At 52.9% G+C, this 15,540-nt stretch overlaps 2 protein-coding genes across 6 annotated transcripts in view; one reads left to right on the top strand and one right to left on the bottom strand.

Annotated features, from left to right (window-relative positions):
* Positions 1 to 11,543, top strand: part of UBN1 (ubinuclein 1) — a 39,668-nt gene extending 28,125 nt beyond the window's left edge. The window contains exons 13-18 of one of the 4 annotated variants that reach the window (XM_045994111.1): positions 2,491 to 2,541; positions 2,637 to 2,679; positions 3,909 to 5,123; positions 6,452 to 6,695; positions 6,985 to 7,074; positions 9,338 to 11,543. In XM_045994111.1, the coding sequence (XP_045850067.1) occupies positions 2,491 to 2,541; positions 2,637 to 2,679; positions 3,909 to 5,123; positions 6,452 to 6,695; positions 6,985 to 7,074; positions 9,338 to 9,387 (1,693 nt within the window). In that variant the 3' untranslated portion in view covers positions 9,388 to 11,543. Of the gene's footprint in view, positions 1 to 2,490; positions 2,542 to 2,636; positions 2,680 to 3,908; positions 5,223 to 6,451; positions 6,696 to 6,984; positions 7,075 to 9,337 lie in introns of all 4 variants that reach the window. The other 3 variants (XM_045994109.1, XM_045994112.1, XM_045994110.1) reach the window with 3 other exon arrangements.
* PPL (periplakin) overlaps positions 10,881 to 15,540 on the bottom strand; it is a 45,328-nt gene continuing 40,668 nt past the window's right edge. Inside the window, exon 22 of one of the 2 annotated variants that reach the window (XM_045994108.1) lies at positions 10,881 to 15,167. In XM_045994108.1, the coding sequence (XP_045850064.1) occupies positions 12,510 to 15,167 (2,658 nt within the window). In that variant the 3' untranslated portion in view covers positions 10,881 to 12,509. Of the gene's footprint in view, positions 15,171 to 15,540 lie in introns of both variants that reach the window. The other variant, XM_045994107.1, reaches the window with a different exon arrangement.

Below are 15,540 nucleotides of genomic sequence, written 5' to 3'. Positions count from 1 at the left end.
CTTGGGGCTTTCAAGATTCTGTCTTTGTGTTTTAAAAGTCTGATCAGAGTGTTTCTCTGTGTGGGGTACATCTTGGAGTTCATTGAGCATTTCGGATGTTTATATTCATCTTTTGCATTGGGGGGTTTTAGCCGGTGCTTCTTCCACTGTTGTCTCTGCCCTTTCTCCTCTCTCTTCGCCTTCTGGGACTTCTACAGCAGGTGTGGTCCCACACGTCCCTCCTCTCTATTCGCTTTTCTTCACTCTTTTTTCTCTCTGTTCCTCATACTTGGTGATTTCCACTATTCTCTGTTCACATCTGTGTTTGAACATCTCCAGGAAATTTTTCATTTCAGTTATTGTACTTTAAAGCTCTAGAATTTCTTCTTAGTTTCTTTTTAGGTTTTCCGCTCTTCATTGATAGTTCCATTTTGTTCACATACTTTTTTTACTTTCTCCTCATCTTCCTGTAGTTCTCTGAGCATCTATAAGATCATTGTTTTAAAGTCTTTGTGGGTGTATTGGCCACTAGGTCTTTTTCAGGGAGAGTTTCTGGTTTCTTTTCTTTTTTTTTTTTTCCTTTGAAGGGTCAATTCTTTCCTGTTTGGGTGGCACAGGCCACCCATGTGCCCTGAAGAGAACTTTCCAGATTAACTCTTAGGGGTGCCACGGTGTCTCAGTCGGTTAAGTGTCTGACTCTAGATCTCAGTTCAGGTCTTGATCTCAGGGTCATGAGTTCAAGTCCCATGTTGGAGCCTACTTTATAAAAAAGGACACCTAGGTGGCTCAGTCAGTTAAGCATCTGCCTTCAGTTCAGGTCATGATCCCAAGATTCTGGGATCGAGTACTGCATCAGGCTCCTTGCTTAACAGGGAGTCTGCTTCTCATTCTCCCCCTGATGCTCATGATTTCTCTCTGTCTCTCAAATAAATAAAATCTTTTTTTTAAGATTTTTTTTTTTAATTTATGTATTTGACAGAGATCACAAGTAGGCTGAGGGGCAGGCGGGGGAGTGGAGGGGGGAGCAGGCTCCCTGCTAAGCAGAGAGCCCTATGTGGGGCTCGATCCCAGGACCCTGGGATCGTGACCTCAGCCGAAGGCAGAGGCTTTAACCCACTGAGCCACCCAGGCGCCCCTCAAATAAATCTTAAAAAAAAAAAAAAAAAAGGAAGACTGACTCTCTCAGCAACTTTCAAACACACAATACAGTATGATTGATATGGCCCCCATTCTGTATATTGTTTTTGTTTTTGCAAAGGTTGTGGGCTATTTCTGTGCCTGGGAGCAGCCTGAAGTGTAAACTTTGTTTACTTTGTTTTCTTCCCAGGTCTTGTCTCAGCCCTTCCTTGGGCTTGTGTAGTCACTTACTCATTTTTCCCCACATATGCAGTTGTTTAGAATGTTGTGTTTTTTAATATCTGTCTCCTGAAAGTGGGAAAGTGAACAATGAAGGAGGGGGAAAGGGCACCAGTTTTTCAAATCCCCTGGAAGTCACCTCAGCCAGAGGGGGAGGGATTTGCCACAGGGGGTTGGTGAGGGGGTGGGAGGGTGGACAGCAGTGGCTGCCCACCTCTTTGTCTGCATCTCTGTGATGAAAAGTGACAGGATAGAGATTCCTGCTACTTGGAGGACAGTGCATTTTTGGCCACCCTAGTTCTTGTAAGCTGCTTTGGGGACACATGTCTGGCTGTCGGCCATGGGGCTGGGGACAGAAGGCTGCAGCTGTGCTAAGAGCTAAAACTGATGGCAGTTTACCCTCCAGGCCTTCCCCTGCAAGTTGTAAGCCTTCAGCACAGTCTAGAATTCCAAAGTAGTTACTTAGTTTTACGATTTACTTTTTTATTAGAGAGAGAAAGCTCAAGTGTGTGAGGGGGTGAGGGGGAGAGAGAGTCTCAAGCAGACTCTGCTTTGAATCTGAACCAAAATCAAGAGTTGGACACTCAACCGACTGAGCCACCAGACACCCCCAAAATAGTTGTTTTAGATTCTTTTAGTGCACTTGTTGTCCAGATGAGTAGACAATTCCTGCTGCTTCCTACTCCACCATCTTCCCAGAATCCAAATCATGGAGCCTTTCTTTGTCTCTGTCCCTTCTTTAGGTGTATTTGCTCTTTTCTTTACAGAATGAACATCTGAAACTGTGCGGAGAGGGACACAAAGAAAATTCTGTTGTTTGTTTCTGTGGAAAAAGGCATGCTATGGTTACTCCACATTTGACCCTTGGAAGGGATGAGAATCAGCAATAAGGAAAGCACTCCCGCCTTTGGGGGCAAAATCACTATGAGAAATTTTGGGGCAGAGCCAGAGCTTTTTGGGGTCACTCCTAGACTGTTTGCTTCCGAGTGGCCAGTGCAGCCACTTTAGATTCTCTCACTAGGAATTAAACTCACCCGGTCACTGACATTCAAGGTGTAACAGCCATTGAGTACCAGGGATGGCAGGAAAGCTCCAGAACGCCTGCTGCCTTCAGGGGCTTTGCACAGACTGCCTAGTGTTCTCTGTCTGTTTCAGGACTCTGTTTAAGGAGAGCAGACGAGGCCATGGGCACTTGACATCAATCCTGTGAGTGTCTCAGTATTTTGTCTTCTCAGGGTGACTGTTACTTTGACCTCCTCTGTGGATCTCTAAACCTTTTCTGTGTTCATTCCTTTGAACAGGGCCAAGAAGAAAGTAATGGCCTCTTCTAAAATCAAGATGAAGGTGAGTCAGCACTCAGATCACGTGCTGGTCTCCTTTCTCTCCAACCATGCGTGTGAAACCTCTGAGGCGACTAGAGCAGCTGATTGCGCTATGCTGGACTGGGGGACAGCCCTTCTGGACGGCACTCTTGAGACTGCCCAAGAGGCATCCCGGCCCACCGCGGGGGCCTGAGGTTGGCAGGGCAGAGACCTGAGCTGGGCCACTTAGTACTTTCCAGCCTTAGTTCTAGGATACAGTACTCACCTGGTCTGTTCCTGGGGTGGCGGTGGCGGTGGTCGGATTTAAACGAGGTCTGCTGAACGGCCCTCCGAGGAGTGAAGAGCCCCTGCTGACGTGAAGGTCTGACAATGTGGTGATACTCTTTCCGTGGAGGAACACTGCTCAGCAGGTGCGGGTTCGCTCACCAGGTGCGGGTGTGCCTGGAGCTGCACCGGAAGGGACAGATGCTTTGTTGTGTTTGCCTGGCAGGAGATGGAACTGAAAACCATCTTGGGCATTACAGAAGCCTTTCAATGTAGTAAAAATTGCGGTTTTACCAAAAATTTTAACAGCTCATGAGGCTTTACAGTGCCCTTAACTGAACATAAATAGTCCATGAGAATAAGCTGTGTAAATTCTGTGTTCTACAGTATCTGTTGAGGCCCTACAGCGTCTCAGATGAACTGCATTAAGCACCTGGGATGTGAGTGCTCGCTTCGGCAGCACATATACTAAAATTGGAAGCACCTGGGATGTGGGAGTGATGAGATAGACCCTGTGCCCACTCCCATGACAGGACTTTTCCTTTGCACCCAGCTGAGGAGACATGCTGGAGAAGACCGAGGAGGAAAGGAAAGCTAAGGCAGTTCTCGTGCCATGCATCATTTTCTGATTGCAGCTGGGAGTACCCTGAGACACTGTGAGGCCAGTAGGGGAACACCTCCTTACTCTTAACACTTTTTCAGAAACAGAAGAGGAGTTTCTCTGTGGGTGGATGGGTACCTAGCAAGAAGGCATGCTTGGTAAGCCCAGCCCCAGCCATCTAGCCAGGAGCGAGAGGGGGTGAAGGAGATCAGCACTTTTAAGTCCAAGCAGGCGTGGCAGCCGTTCTCTTCCTGTCTTGTTTTGTGATTGTACAGGAAGGTCTGGTTCTTTGGCCTTGTGGTGTTCTCACATTTGTGTTCTCACCACAGGACCGGTGTTGGCACCTTTGGACATTTCTAAACATCAGAATTTCTCCTTTCCTTTAGGAATCATCTACTAAGCCTGATAAAAAGGTTTCCATCCCACCAGGCCAGATGGGCGGCCCCCTGGCTTTGCCTTCAGAACATGCGGGAGGCCTGAGCAGTGGGGCTGCAAACAGGGAGCACTCAGCCCAGGCGTCTGGCAGTCTCGCTAATCCTGCTCCTATCAACCTGGAGGACTCATTGGATGGAGACTTGGTCCGTAATTCGGCCTCCTCATTGGAGGTGGTGTCTAAGGAACTGGTCGGGCTGAGCAGCAGAGCAGGTGGGAGCTCTGAGTTCCCACTGCCGGCGACCTCAAAAGCACCCGCGGAGAAGATGCTGGGCGTCGTGTGTTCAGAAGAGAAGAGGAACTTTCCGAAGCCCGGCCCTTCTGCCCCGCCAGCCTCTAGTTCTCTGCAGTCCCCCCTCAATTTTCTGGCTGAACAGGCTTTGGCACTGGGGCAGTCCTCTCAGGAGAAAAAACCAGAGAGCTCTGGCTACAAAGAGCTGTCCTGTCAGGCCACGCTCAGCAAGGGCCTGTCAGAAGTGCACCAGTCCAAAGCAAAGCACCACGGCTTGCCGCGGACGTCTCACGCACCCCAAGCGGCACCTCCTGCGCCTGGCCCCCAGGTCAAAGTTTTTCATGCAGGCACTCAGCAGAAGAGCTTCACCCCTCCAGCTCCTTTTGTCAATAAGCTCCAGGGCCCAAAGCCTTCATCCCCGCAGTGCCATCGCTCGCTCCTCCAGCTTGTGAAGACAGCAACCAAAGGCCAGAGCTTCCACCCCTCCACGCCAGCCTCTTCGGGAGGCACACCAGCCTCCAGCAGCAACTCTCATAAGACCCCAGCCTCGTCCTCCACCGCCCTGAGCCATCCAGCAAAACAGCACTCAGCCGGCTCTTCAGGGCCATCTTACAAGAATAGTCCCTTTGCCAGCTCTGTCTCTAAACATGGGGTTTCTTCCGGCAGCTCTTCCTCTGGAGGAACACCAGTCCAGAGTTCTACTTCCGGGAACCTGCTCCCCGGTGTGCAGCCTCCCTCCACAGGACAGTCTGCCAGCAGACCTGTCCCAGGCTCTGCAGTGAAAAAACCACCTGTTTCCCAGAAGCTGACCCTGGTGGCCCCTCCGGGTGGTCCAAATGGAGACTCCAGTGGTGGGACCCAGGGAGTGGCAAAGCTACTGACTTCTTCCCTAAAGTCCAGCGCGGTTAGCAGCGTGACATCGTCTACCTCCTTGCCAGTGAGTGTCCTGGCACCGCAGCCCGCCCCTCGGGGGTCTTGTGGACAGGGCCGCTTGCCTTGCCCTGCCCGGAGAGTGAGATCTGACACTGAAGGTCAGGTAGGAACAGTGAGCCCGAAGATTGGAGAAGGACTGGGCTTCCTGTTTTTAGGTCTTTCCTTTTCTTTTTCTGGTGCAGGAATCCCAGGAGAGCCTGGAACTTCTCCTGAGGATGAGCAGAGGGAAAGGACTGGTTTGCAGGGATGCTATGATCGTGGGTAGTCTAGAACAAGCCATATAATTCCTTTCATTTTTCATGGCCTCCTACTTGCCCATCTCTCCAAACAACTAAATGGAAATGCTCTCACCTCTCAGATCATCAGCTTTGTGGAGCCCAGGAAAAATGATTCTTTTGGTTGGGTTTTAAAGGACTCTGCAGGTCAGACAAAGGCAATTTGACAGAGTGCAGTGGTTAATGAGGGTTGCCTGTGGGTAATTACAAGAAGTTTGGATGCAGGGTGGGGACATGGGAGAGAGCGTGTTTTCATTTTTCCAATATATGTTCTCATTCAAAATGAAATTTGAATTTCATTCAAAATGTTTTCATTTTTCCAATATATAAAAAGGTTATGTGGTTTAAAAACAAAACTATAGAAAGGTTTGAGGCAAGGTGTTAACTGCCTCTGTCTTGTCCTACCACCCCTGCAAGGTGACTATATTTCTTAGGTCCGTGTTTTTCCTGTTTCTTTCTAAAAACAAAGATCAATACATAAATATATATATATGTGTATGGGGTTTTTTTTTGTTTTTTGTTTTTTTTTAAGATTTTTTTTATTTGACACAGATCACAAGTCGGCAGAGAGGCAGGCAGAGAGAAGGGCGGGCGGGGTTGCGGGGGGGAGAAGCATGTTCCCTCCTGAGCAGAGAGCCTGAAATGGGGCTTGATCCCAGGACCCTGGGGTCATGACCTGAGCCGAAGGCAGAGGCTTTAACCCACTGAGCCACCGAGGTGCCCCAATATATGTGTATGTTTTATGTATATAAGCGTGGACACACCAGTGTTTGTATATGCTTACATCTGTTGATGTCTACAGAAGATACCCTTTCTTCCTTGCACAAAGGAGGCATATTTAATACCCAGCTTCTCAAGTGAACACTGTCCTAGGAGCCGTTCCACGCCAGTTCAGAGACTGTCCTCTTCCTTTCCTCTGGGGCGGCAGAGCACAGGGCACCTTCATAAGGGGTGGTCTCTGAGTGGGTCCCCGCCCTGCACATCCGTTACCAGCCTTGGTCTGTGAGTGAGCTGCGGACAGAGCTGGCATTCTGACCATGCCGTGTTTCCTCCCCAGAAAGGAACGAGTGGGGCTGTGCTGCTGGCCAGCTCCTCGCCCTTAAATCTGCTGTCTGCATCCTACAAGTCTGGCAGCCCGAAACTGCCCGGAGCCATGAACTCCAACTCCCTGGGGATCATCTCCCAGTTTCCCCTCCACGTGCTCTCCTTCAGCGCCGAGTCCTCTGCCAAAGCAGGGGTTTCCAAGGATGCCATCGTCACGGGTCCTGCCCCTGGGACATTCCACCACGGCCTCAACCATAGTAAGTACTGCTTTCCTCTCTCCTCACGCTGGAGGGACAGAAGGTTCCCCAGTGCCTGTGCCGTGATGAACTGATGAGTTCTGTTGTCGCGTGCTGGGTTCCTGTGTTTGTCTGGTGTGTGACCATGGGCAGCGTTCCTGGGAACCATGCCGAGCACCCCCTCCCCTTGGTGTTCTCACCCAGAACTGGTCCAGTAGGTTGTCTGGGCTCTTGACCACCGAAGCAGCTTTTCTGTTCCTGTCTTCAATGTGTGTGTTTTGTTCTTTTCTCCCCTCCTGTTTTCTCTCAGGTCTCCTGGCTGGCTTGCACTCCAGCCCACCCCGTGCAGCGCCTCTCCCACACGCTGCCGTGTCTACCCACATCCCGCAGAGTCTGCCAGGTAATTGCCAGGTGATCAGAGTGCCATGCACCCCGTACGCCATTGTGCTCCCCACCCATTCGATGCCTTGTCTGCTGCCAGGGAGTTCCATGTCCTTAGCTTGTTGTTACTGTGTTGTCCTGGTTTGTCCTTCAAGACTCTGGCTCTTTGGGTACTCACTGACTTAGGCTTCCACTTTGAAATTTCCTCTCGTTCGCCACTTCAAACTGCTACTGGGTCACCCTTACCCGCTGTGATCCCAGGGGAGGTTGTAATGTCCTGTGTTCGAGGCAGGGGAATTCCCTTAGCTAAAGTTGGTACTCACATCAGTGCTAATATCCAAGGGCTAATTGGGGCACAGAAAGGCCTTTACATTTAAACTGCTGCACCTTTCGTGTGCTGCCAGCTAAACTTTAAGTGAAAGGGAGAGCCCGGACAGCAGCAAGGTGACAGGGGCTAGGTCTTAGGAGGGCCCTAACCTGTGATGCTAGCAATGTGCCAGAGAGGAGGATCTCCCAGTTCAGTGCAGGGTGAAGGCAGGTGTTAGGGCACATAGCAGGACCTGGGACAGCGTTCTTTTTCTTTTCCTGCTTCTCATCTCTGTAGATCAGTAGATTTCAGAAAGGGGTAGGGTATCGCTGTGAGAAGGCAGCACAGATGCCCCCGCTGGCACCTTCACAGTAAGTGACGGGCCTTGCCCTATGCTGGAACATGATTCTTTTTTTTTTTTAAGATTTTATTTATTTATTTGATGGAGAGAGAGAACACAAGGAGGCAGAAGCAGCAGGCAGAGAGAGAGGGGGAAACAGGCTCCCTGCTGAGCAGAGAGCCCAATGCGGGACTCGATTCCAGGACCCCGAAACCATGACCTTAGCCGAAGGCAGAGGCTCAACCCACTGAGCCACCCAGGCGCCCCTGGAACATGATTCTTAAAGACACCTAATGGGATGCTGGTGGGAAGCCTCCTGGGATCTTGGTTCTGGCCTACTGCTCTTCTTACTATTCTAGACCTGCTCCAGAGGGGCGCCTGGGTGGCTCAGTGGGTTGAGGCCTCTGCCTTCGGCTCGGGTCATGATCTCAGGGTCCTGGGATCGAGCCCCGCATCGGGCTCTCTGCTCTGCAGGGAGCCTGCTTCCTCCTCTCTCTCTGCCTGCCTCTCTGCCTAGTTGTGATTTCTCTCTGTCAAATAAATAAAATATTAAAAAATAAATAAATAAAATAAAATGTTAGACCTGCTCCAGAGACGACCAGGGAGGCTGCGTCAGTCGCGGCACAGCCATTCTTCAGGAAGCTCAGCCTGGGTAGCCCTGGTGCACGGGTGCCGGGCTGGGAGTAAGACAGGGAGCTTGCCTGGCTGGACATGCCTGTGGCTCACACCTCCCAAGTCTGTGTCTGTCTCCAGATTTGCTGTGGGTGTCTGGCCCCTGTGTCCCGAGGCTGATGTATTTCCGGCGAATGCCAGAGGCTGTCTGGGCATAAGAATGGATTGACAATTGTCAAGATGGAAATTTTGCTTCTTTAGAGAAAGGAACCAAGGTGCTAAGCCTGTATGAACAGTGACTCCATTTTCCTCCAGAGAAGCTGTAGCTCAGTGGACTGAACTCCGCAAACTGGTGGCTTGCTGTAGTAGCTAAGAGGATAACGTGGGGGGTCACAGAGCCACCTGGGTGAGAGTGTGTGGTCTGAAAGACGGCTCTGCCTCTGCTTGATTTCGGGCACGTCACACTTTCCAACAAACAATAACCAAAGCGCCATTGGAAACATGACTGTTGGCCTGTTGTATTTTCGACAACCAAAGGAAAGCACTTTCTTAGACCATCTCTGTCTCCTTTAGCCCTTCTTCACGTTGGAGGATTGTACTGAGTGGTTGTAAATGAAGAGCTGCCTGCTTATTTCAGCCGTGTGACTGTGTCTGCTTTGCTTTCTTTCCCATGCAGACTCAGAATGCTAGTGCCTTTGAACTTGTCTTTGTAGGGCCTGAGGGTTTTGCTGGTGAGAGTGCTCATTGCTGCTTGAGCGGAGTCCCGCGCGCCGGGGGGGTGGCGGTGGCGGGGAACGCGAGCGGCTTGGCGCAGGGCTCAGGGTGCCGTGCACATTGCGAGCCGCTGCAAGTGACGGTGCCCTCCATCTCTGCCGTGGGATTTTGGGCTCATTGGAGCCTCAGAACGTGCAGCATTCGGGGGCTTTTGCTATTTGAGTGAGCTCCTTGAGGTTCTGTTCTTGTCACCCTTTTAAGGGAATCAGAGACCTTAAAGACTTGTGTTTTTTGCTTACTCTTTTCCAGACGCTTCTCAACTTCATGGAAAGGGGCCCGGCGTACCACGGAAATTATGACCTCTTCAGAGGAGAGGCCCAGCTCACTTATGTCTGGGCAGAAGCTGAACAAGTAGGTCTCAGAAACTGGATAATCACTATGCTCGTTCTGCCGATTGGTTTTCTTCTGGAGAAGGTGTGAGTGCTAAGTGGAGCATCTCTTGGCACTGTGATGTGCCTTCTGCTAGGGGAGCAGCCCTGGGCTTCTCCGGAGGCACTGACTGGCCTGGTGCTCTGGGCTCCGTGGCTCTGTCGTGGACAATCGTTGGAGGGGCAGCTCTGGGCTAGGGCGCGTGCTGGGTCATGTACGATGCTCGGGTGTCAGGGCGGAGCAGTTGGCACACACGCTTTAAATCCGCCTGACCCCTGGCATTTGGTCAGAGTAGCTCCTGGTGCCCTAGGGGTCCGGGACTCCTGGCTACAGCGGGATCCCTGAATGGTCATGGTGTCCGTCCCATCCTCAGGCTGTGTGCTCAACAGGACAAAAACCCAGGCTGATACGCAGCTGGGAGACTTAACTTTTTTTTTAGAAAAATACTCAGAACATCTAACGTGTGCTCATGATGGTGGGGGCCAGCTTCTCTGCTGAACGTGACAATGAAGCTCTTTCAGAGAAAAGACCTTTGTAGATTCAACAGTTGCGACAGGATTTTTAAAGACACTTATTTTGGTCCAGATTTCATCATTACCATTAACGCATTGGATAGAATGGGACTGCTTTTCGCATGTCGTATTATAGTAAGACATAATTCCAGTGCCTTTTTGGTGGAGCAGAATTATTCACACGTCCATTCAGCCCTCTGAGTGGATCTCAGATGAAGACTTTTTTAAAAGATATGTCTGTGTTTAAGACATAGCCAGTTTGAGTTTTTTACAGTTGCACATCATAATCTGTGCCGTCCTGACTTGAAGGTCATCTGGGCCCCCAAACCCCAGGTCCCAATACAGCCAGGGCCCCCATTTTGTTTTTTCAAAGTTCATACAGGTGGACTGCAGAGCCCCAAAGCCCTTCATCTCTTGGAGGGCCAAGGATATGAGGGGTTCCAAGTCTCAGACATTCCAGTTTGTTTTATTTAGAAACCGTTCTCAGGCAGAGCTGCAGGAACAGACCTTTGTGAAGCGTCTGCCATGTAGAAACAGGCCTCGCCATCCAGGAGCGCTCCCGGCAGCAGGGCTGTGTGTTGACCTAAGGGTGGCGAGTGCGTAAGAGACAGACTAGGACCGCGACCCCGGAGCGCGCTCAGCCCGTGGCTGCTTCACAAGGATGGTGAGGGCGTTTGCCTGTCCTGGGAAGTATATGCCACAAGGCGTGTCTGAACTGACTGCTTTGGCTAAGTGATTGCAAATACGGAGAGTTCTCCGCCTCAGAATGTGCGCCTGTGTGGAGACACAGGCCGCTCTCTTGGTTCCTGCCTTCCAGGGTACAGTGCTCAGTAACTCCCAGTTCGTGCCGAGGTGTGCCTGGTTGCCAGCGGAGCAACACCTCTGTCAGCTGTCCGGCTAGGCCTCTGCTGTTTGGTTTTTTTTTGTTCCTTCTCCCCCCCCCTCCCTTTTTTTTTTTTAAAATAACGTAAAAACCAACATGTGTTTCGCATCGGGCTAGAGTGGATTCCTTCCCTTCATTATATCTATATTTGCAACTTGGGTTTCCAGTTTGTTTACAGAATAGTCTTAGGTAGTAGCAAAAGAGCCAAAGAAGAGATTTGTATTGCTGAGCTCAGCCACGCAGAGGCCGCCCGTGAACACTGAGCAGTGGGAACTCTCCAGGCTTCTCCACCCGAGAACACCCGCGGTCCCTTCCCTGCAGCGCTCCCTCCTCCCCGTGTACCATTGAGTGTGCAGCTGGAGCAGAGTACCCTCATTTTTAGGAATCTAGTGATGCCTCTTGCCTCAGGGAAATGTTTCTTTGATGGGGAGTTTATGAGATTTTTTTTCTTGTTTATGCTTTATTTGTGGTAATGAAAGAGTGAATGACTTTCACAGCCATGGCCGGGCAGACCGGCAGGCAGAGCGGGCTCCGGGGCCGGGGGCTGCGGGGCTGCCCTCGGTGCAGCCAGCTGCTCCTGAGGTGTGAGAGAGGGGCTGTGGCTTTTGTGCGGCGCGACTATGTTGGTGTGGGGGGGTGTGGAAATTGTTAATCTTGTATAAAGCAACTCAATAAATTGTTTCAAGGTTTCCAGAACATTGTTTCTCATTCTCTTTACCTTTTTTGCAACTAATTCTTCTTCCCCTAGGAGCTGGTAGATGTGGAATATCCGTTTTGGCCAAAAGCCAAGAGGGAGCAAGGGAAATAATAAGTCTCACATGCAAAAGAAGAAGACACACTATGGAGTTAGAATGAAGCCACCAGGTTTTTATTTTTGCACTATAGAGTTCCCTAGTCCCATTTTCTTACATAATACATGAGATCACAGAGAACCTCAAATTCTTTTGGTGAGAAATCAAGTGTATAGTTAGTATACCTAAATACCAGTGAGCTGGTGAGAGGACTTGTAAGGCACTGAAACTAAGGCTAACAGCAACACAGTTCTTGATGAAAATAATTTCAGAACCACACACCTTGTCTGATGGTACGTTTTCCTGGGACAGTCTGGCTGACAGTTTACCTTCACTCGAGCGCTGAAGGCCAGGCGTTCTGGCTTCTTTGCAGCTTTTCTGGCCTAGAACCTGGATCTCTCTCACCAGGAGGCCTCTGACAAAGTCTGCTGTCAGCCAGAACCCGGACAGGGCATGCGAATGCAGGTCAGCAGCCCTGAGGGGCCCAGTCCTTTGATGTAGGGAAAGATGTCAGGGAGGGAGGCCTTTTTGCCCGAGAGTCCCCTACCCAGAGTGTGAAAGCCGGTCCTCGGAGTGGGCTTGTCTGTTGCAGTCGCCATGTGTCATGTGCTTTAGTAGTTTCTCGGATTGCTTCCAGATGTCCCACGAGGAGACTACTGATGGAAGTGTGTAGGAAAAGGGACAGAAGAGGGGCATCGTGGTTGTCTGATCATCAGAGGATAAAGTGGTCCCTCCCCCAGGTTGAGTGGCAGCGAGGGCTTGGGGGACGTGCTCAGCTCTGCACAGGTCAGCAGCCTGCACAGGGCCAGGGAGAAGACACGGTGGTGCGGGGTAGGCTTCTGAGAAGACGGAGGGCCAGGCTGTGCCTACTTCTGCCCCGACACCAGGACAGCCAGCTCCTGGATGGACATATCCTTGTTGATGTAGCGGTCGTACTGAGCCGGCGTCAGCCTTCCTTTCTGCAGGGCCTCTTCGATGGAGAATTTCCTGCCAGACTTCCTGTCATGGATCACGGAGGACTCTCCGGTAGGACCCTTCACTGATATTTCCTCCCAGTCACACTCCTGGCTCCGGAGTTTGACAAACATGTTCCAGTCGATGAGACCGGCCCGGTGGGCTTCCTCCGGGGACAGCTCCCGGCCTGTGTCGGGGTCGATGACCACGATGGAGCGCCGCAGGTGGTTCTCCCTCTGCTCCCTCTTGACGGCCACGGAGCCCAGGCGCTTCTGCAGCTCGTCGATCTCGAGGTCTTTGTCTTTGGAGAGCCTCTTGAGGTCATCCAGTTCTCTCTCCAGGGACCACAGTCTGGAGTCCAGGTTCGTCCCCGAGTCCGCCGCCGTCATGTTTCTCAGGTCTCGTGTTTCTGTTGACGCTATTTCAATTTCTGACTGGAGCCGCCGCGTCTCGAGCTGCAGCCTCTGCCGCTCCAGCTGCAGCCTGTGGTTCTCTTCCCTTAGGAAGTCCAGTTCCTTGGAGGACTTAGAGTTGTAGAACTCCAGCTCCGACAGCTTGGCTTCCAGCCGGCTCACCTCCGCATCCAGCTCCCTCTTGCTCCGGCTCTCCTCCTCCAGGCTGCTCTTGAGCTTCTGGATCTCTTGCTCCGTGTCGCCCTTGTCCACCTGGATGCTTTCGGAGAAGACCACCTTCTCCTTGACCTCCATCTGCTCCAGGTTCGCTAGCTGCTTCTTCAGGGTCTCCAGCTCACTCTCCAGGACCTGCCGCCGGTGCCGCTCTTCCTCCAGCTGGACCTGGAGCAGAGCGTGTTCTCTGGCCTGCTGGGGGTCCTGCTGCAGCACCACCTTCTGCTTGAGGGTCACCTTCTCCCGGGCCTCCCCCTCCTCCTTCTCCAGGTCGGCCAGCCGCTGCTTCAGGCGCTGCACCTCCAGCTCGGCCTCCCTGCGCGCCTGCCTCTCGCGTTCCAGCTCCTCCAGCTGCCGCTCGAGCTCCGCGCGCCTGCGCTGCAGCCGCCGCAGCTCCCCGCGGAGGTTGTCGATCTGCCGCAGCTCCACGTCGATGCTCTCGGTGAAGGCGTTCACCTCCGCGCGCAGGCCGGGCTCCTCCTCGTACCTGAACACCTCCTGCTGGACCACCTTCTCCTTCACCTGGGACAGCTCCTCCTCCTTCTGCCTGATCTTCTCCTCCCGGGAGGCCCTCTCCCTTTCCAGATCCACCTGTTTCTTCTGTTCCTCTGAGAGCCTGGCCCGCAAGGACCGCACTTCCTCTTTGGTTTGGGGGTCTTCCTGGAACTGGAGGATCTCCTGGACCACCTCCTTGGTCTGCACCTGGGGTTTGGTGTCCTTCAGGGACTGGATCTCTTGCTTCAGCTGGTAGATTTCCAAATCACACCTTTCGATGAGTCTCGTCTTGTCCACAATCTCCTCCCGGAGCCTCTGAAGCTCCTTCTCCATCTCAGGGTCCGTCTTGTACTTGATGACTTCCTTCGTCACCTCCTTGACCTCTACCTGGGGGCCCCGCCTCCTGAGCGCCTCCAGCTCGCTCTGGTAGCTCTTCAGCTGCTCCTCGGCCGCCCGGTACTTGCGCTCCTGCTCCACGAGCTCCAGGCGGAGGTCGGCCACCTCCCTCTCTGCCTCGGGGTCCGGACGGACGATTTCCCGCACCTTCTCCTGCACCAGCACTCGGGCGTTTTCCTCCTCCAAGGCCCAGATCTTGCGGAGCAGCTCTGTCTTCTCCCTCTGGTTGGCGCGAGCCCTGGCCTCCTCATCCTCATACTGGCGTTTGAGGTCGCTCACCTCCCTCTCGGTCGCCACATCCTTTTCCACCTTGAGCACTTCCTTCACGGTGATCTTCCCCTCCGCCATGGCCCGCTCCTTCTCCAGCCTCTTGAGCTTGTCCTGGAGGAAGGTCAGTTCCTCCTCGCGCTCCTCCCTGAGCTTGCCCTCCCGCCGCTGGGCCTCCCGCAGCTGCCGGTACTCCGCCTCCAGCTGGGGGTCGCTCTGCAGCTTCACCACCTCCTTCTCGGTCACCTTCTCCTGCGCCCGGTTCTTCTCCTCGGCCAGGGCCGCGACGCGCTGCTGCAGGAGGGCCACCTCTGCTTCCCGGGTGCCTTTCTGCCGCCTCAGCTCCTCCAGCTCCTCCCTCAGCTTCAGGACCTCGTCCGCCTGGGCTCTGTCCGGCTCGATGCGCAGCACCTCCTTGACCACGTACTCCTGCCCCCCGCCCCCGGTCTGCTCCAGCGCGCGCAGCCGCCGCCGCAGCGCCTGCAGCTCCTCGTGCAGCTGCCGGTTCTTGTGCTGCTCCTCGCCCAGGCTCCGCTGCATCCGCTGGAGGCTCTCCTCCAGGGCGGGGTCTGGCACCTTCTTCAGCACTTCCTTCTTCAGCACCGCTGCCTGCGGGCTCCGCTGCTTCAGAGTCTGGACTTCTTCCTGAGCGCTCTTGACCTCCTCCTCCAGCTGCCGCCGCCGCTCGATCTCCTCATCCAGCTCCTTTTGAACCTTCCACGTCTCCCCCGCTGTGGAGCCCGGCGCGCCCCCTTGCAGGCTCTCGTGGCTCACTCCCACCTCCGGCTGCTGAGAAGAAGACAGCGCGTGGTTACAGCCCGACGCTCTGCCTGGCCCGTTCCCGCCTGGTCAGAGCGCACCTCGGGCACCTATGATGACCACGTCAGACTGGTGGTCCCTGACCGCCAAGGTCACTGGAGTTCTAGGGTTACTTTTGAAAATGGTAAAAACAAGTAGTTTTTTTAAGTGATAAAGTATTTTTCAGCCAAAGAGCTGTGGCAGGTAGCAGGCTGTAGTTTCACTCACCTGCTGGCATGCTGTTGAGCAAAATGTCTTACTAAGAGGGATGCCTCGGTGGCTCAGTGGGCTGAACAGCTGACTTTTAATTTTGGCTTAGGTGGGGTTCTCGGGGTCGTGGGATCGGGCTTCGAGCTGTGTG

The sequence above is a fragment of the Meles meles genome, chromosome 21 (genome assembly GCF_922984935.1).
Source record: "Meles meles chromosome 21, mMelMel3.1 paternal haplotype, whole genome shotgun sequence".
Lineage (NCBI taxonomy): Eukaryota > Metazoa > Chordata > Mammalia > Carnivora > Mustelidae > Meles > Meles meles.
Note: the sequence above shows the minus strand (reverse complement) of the source record. Positions and strands in the feature narration are given on the sequence as shown.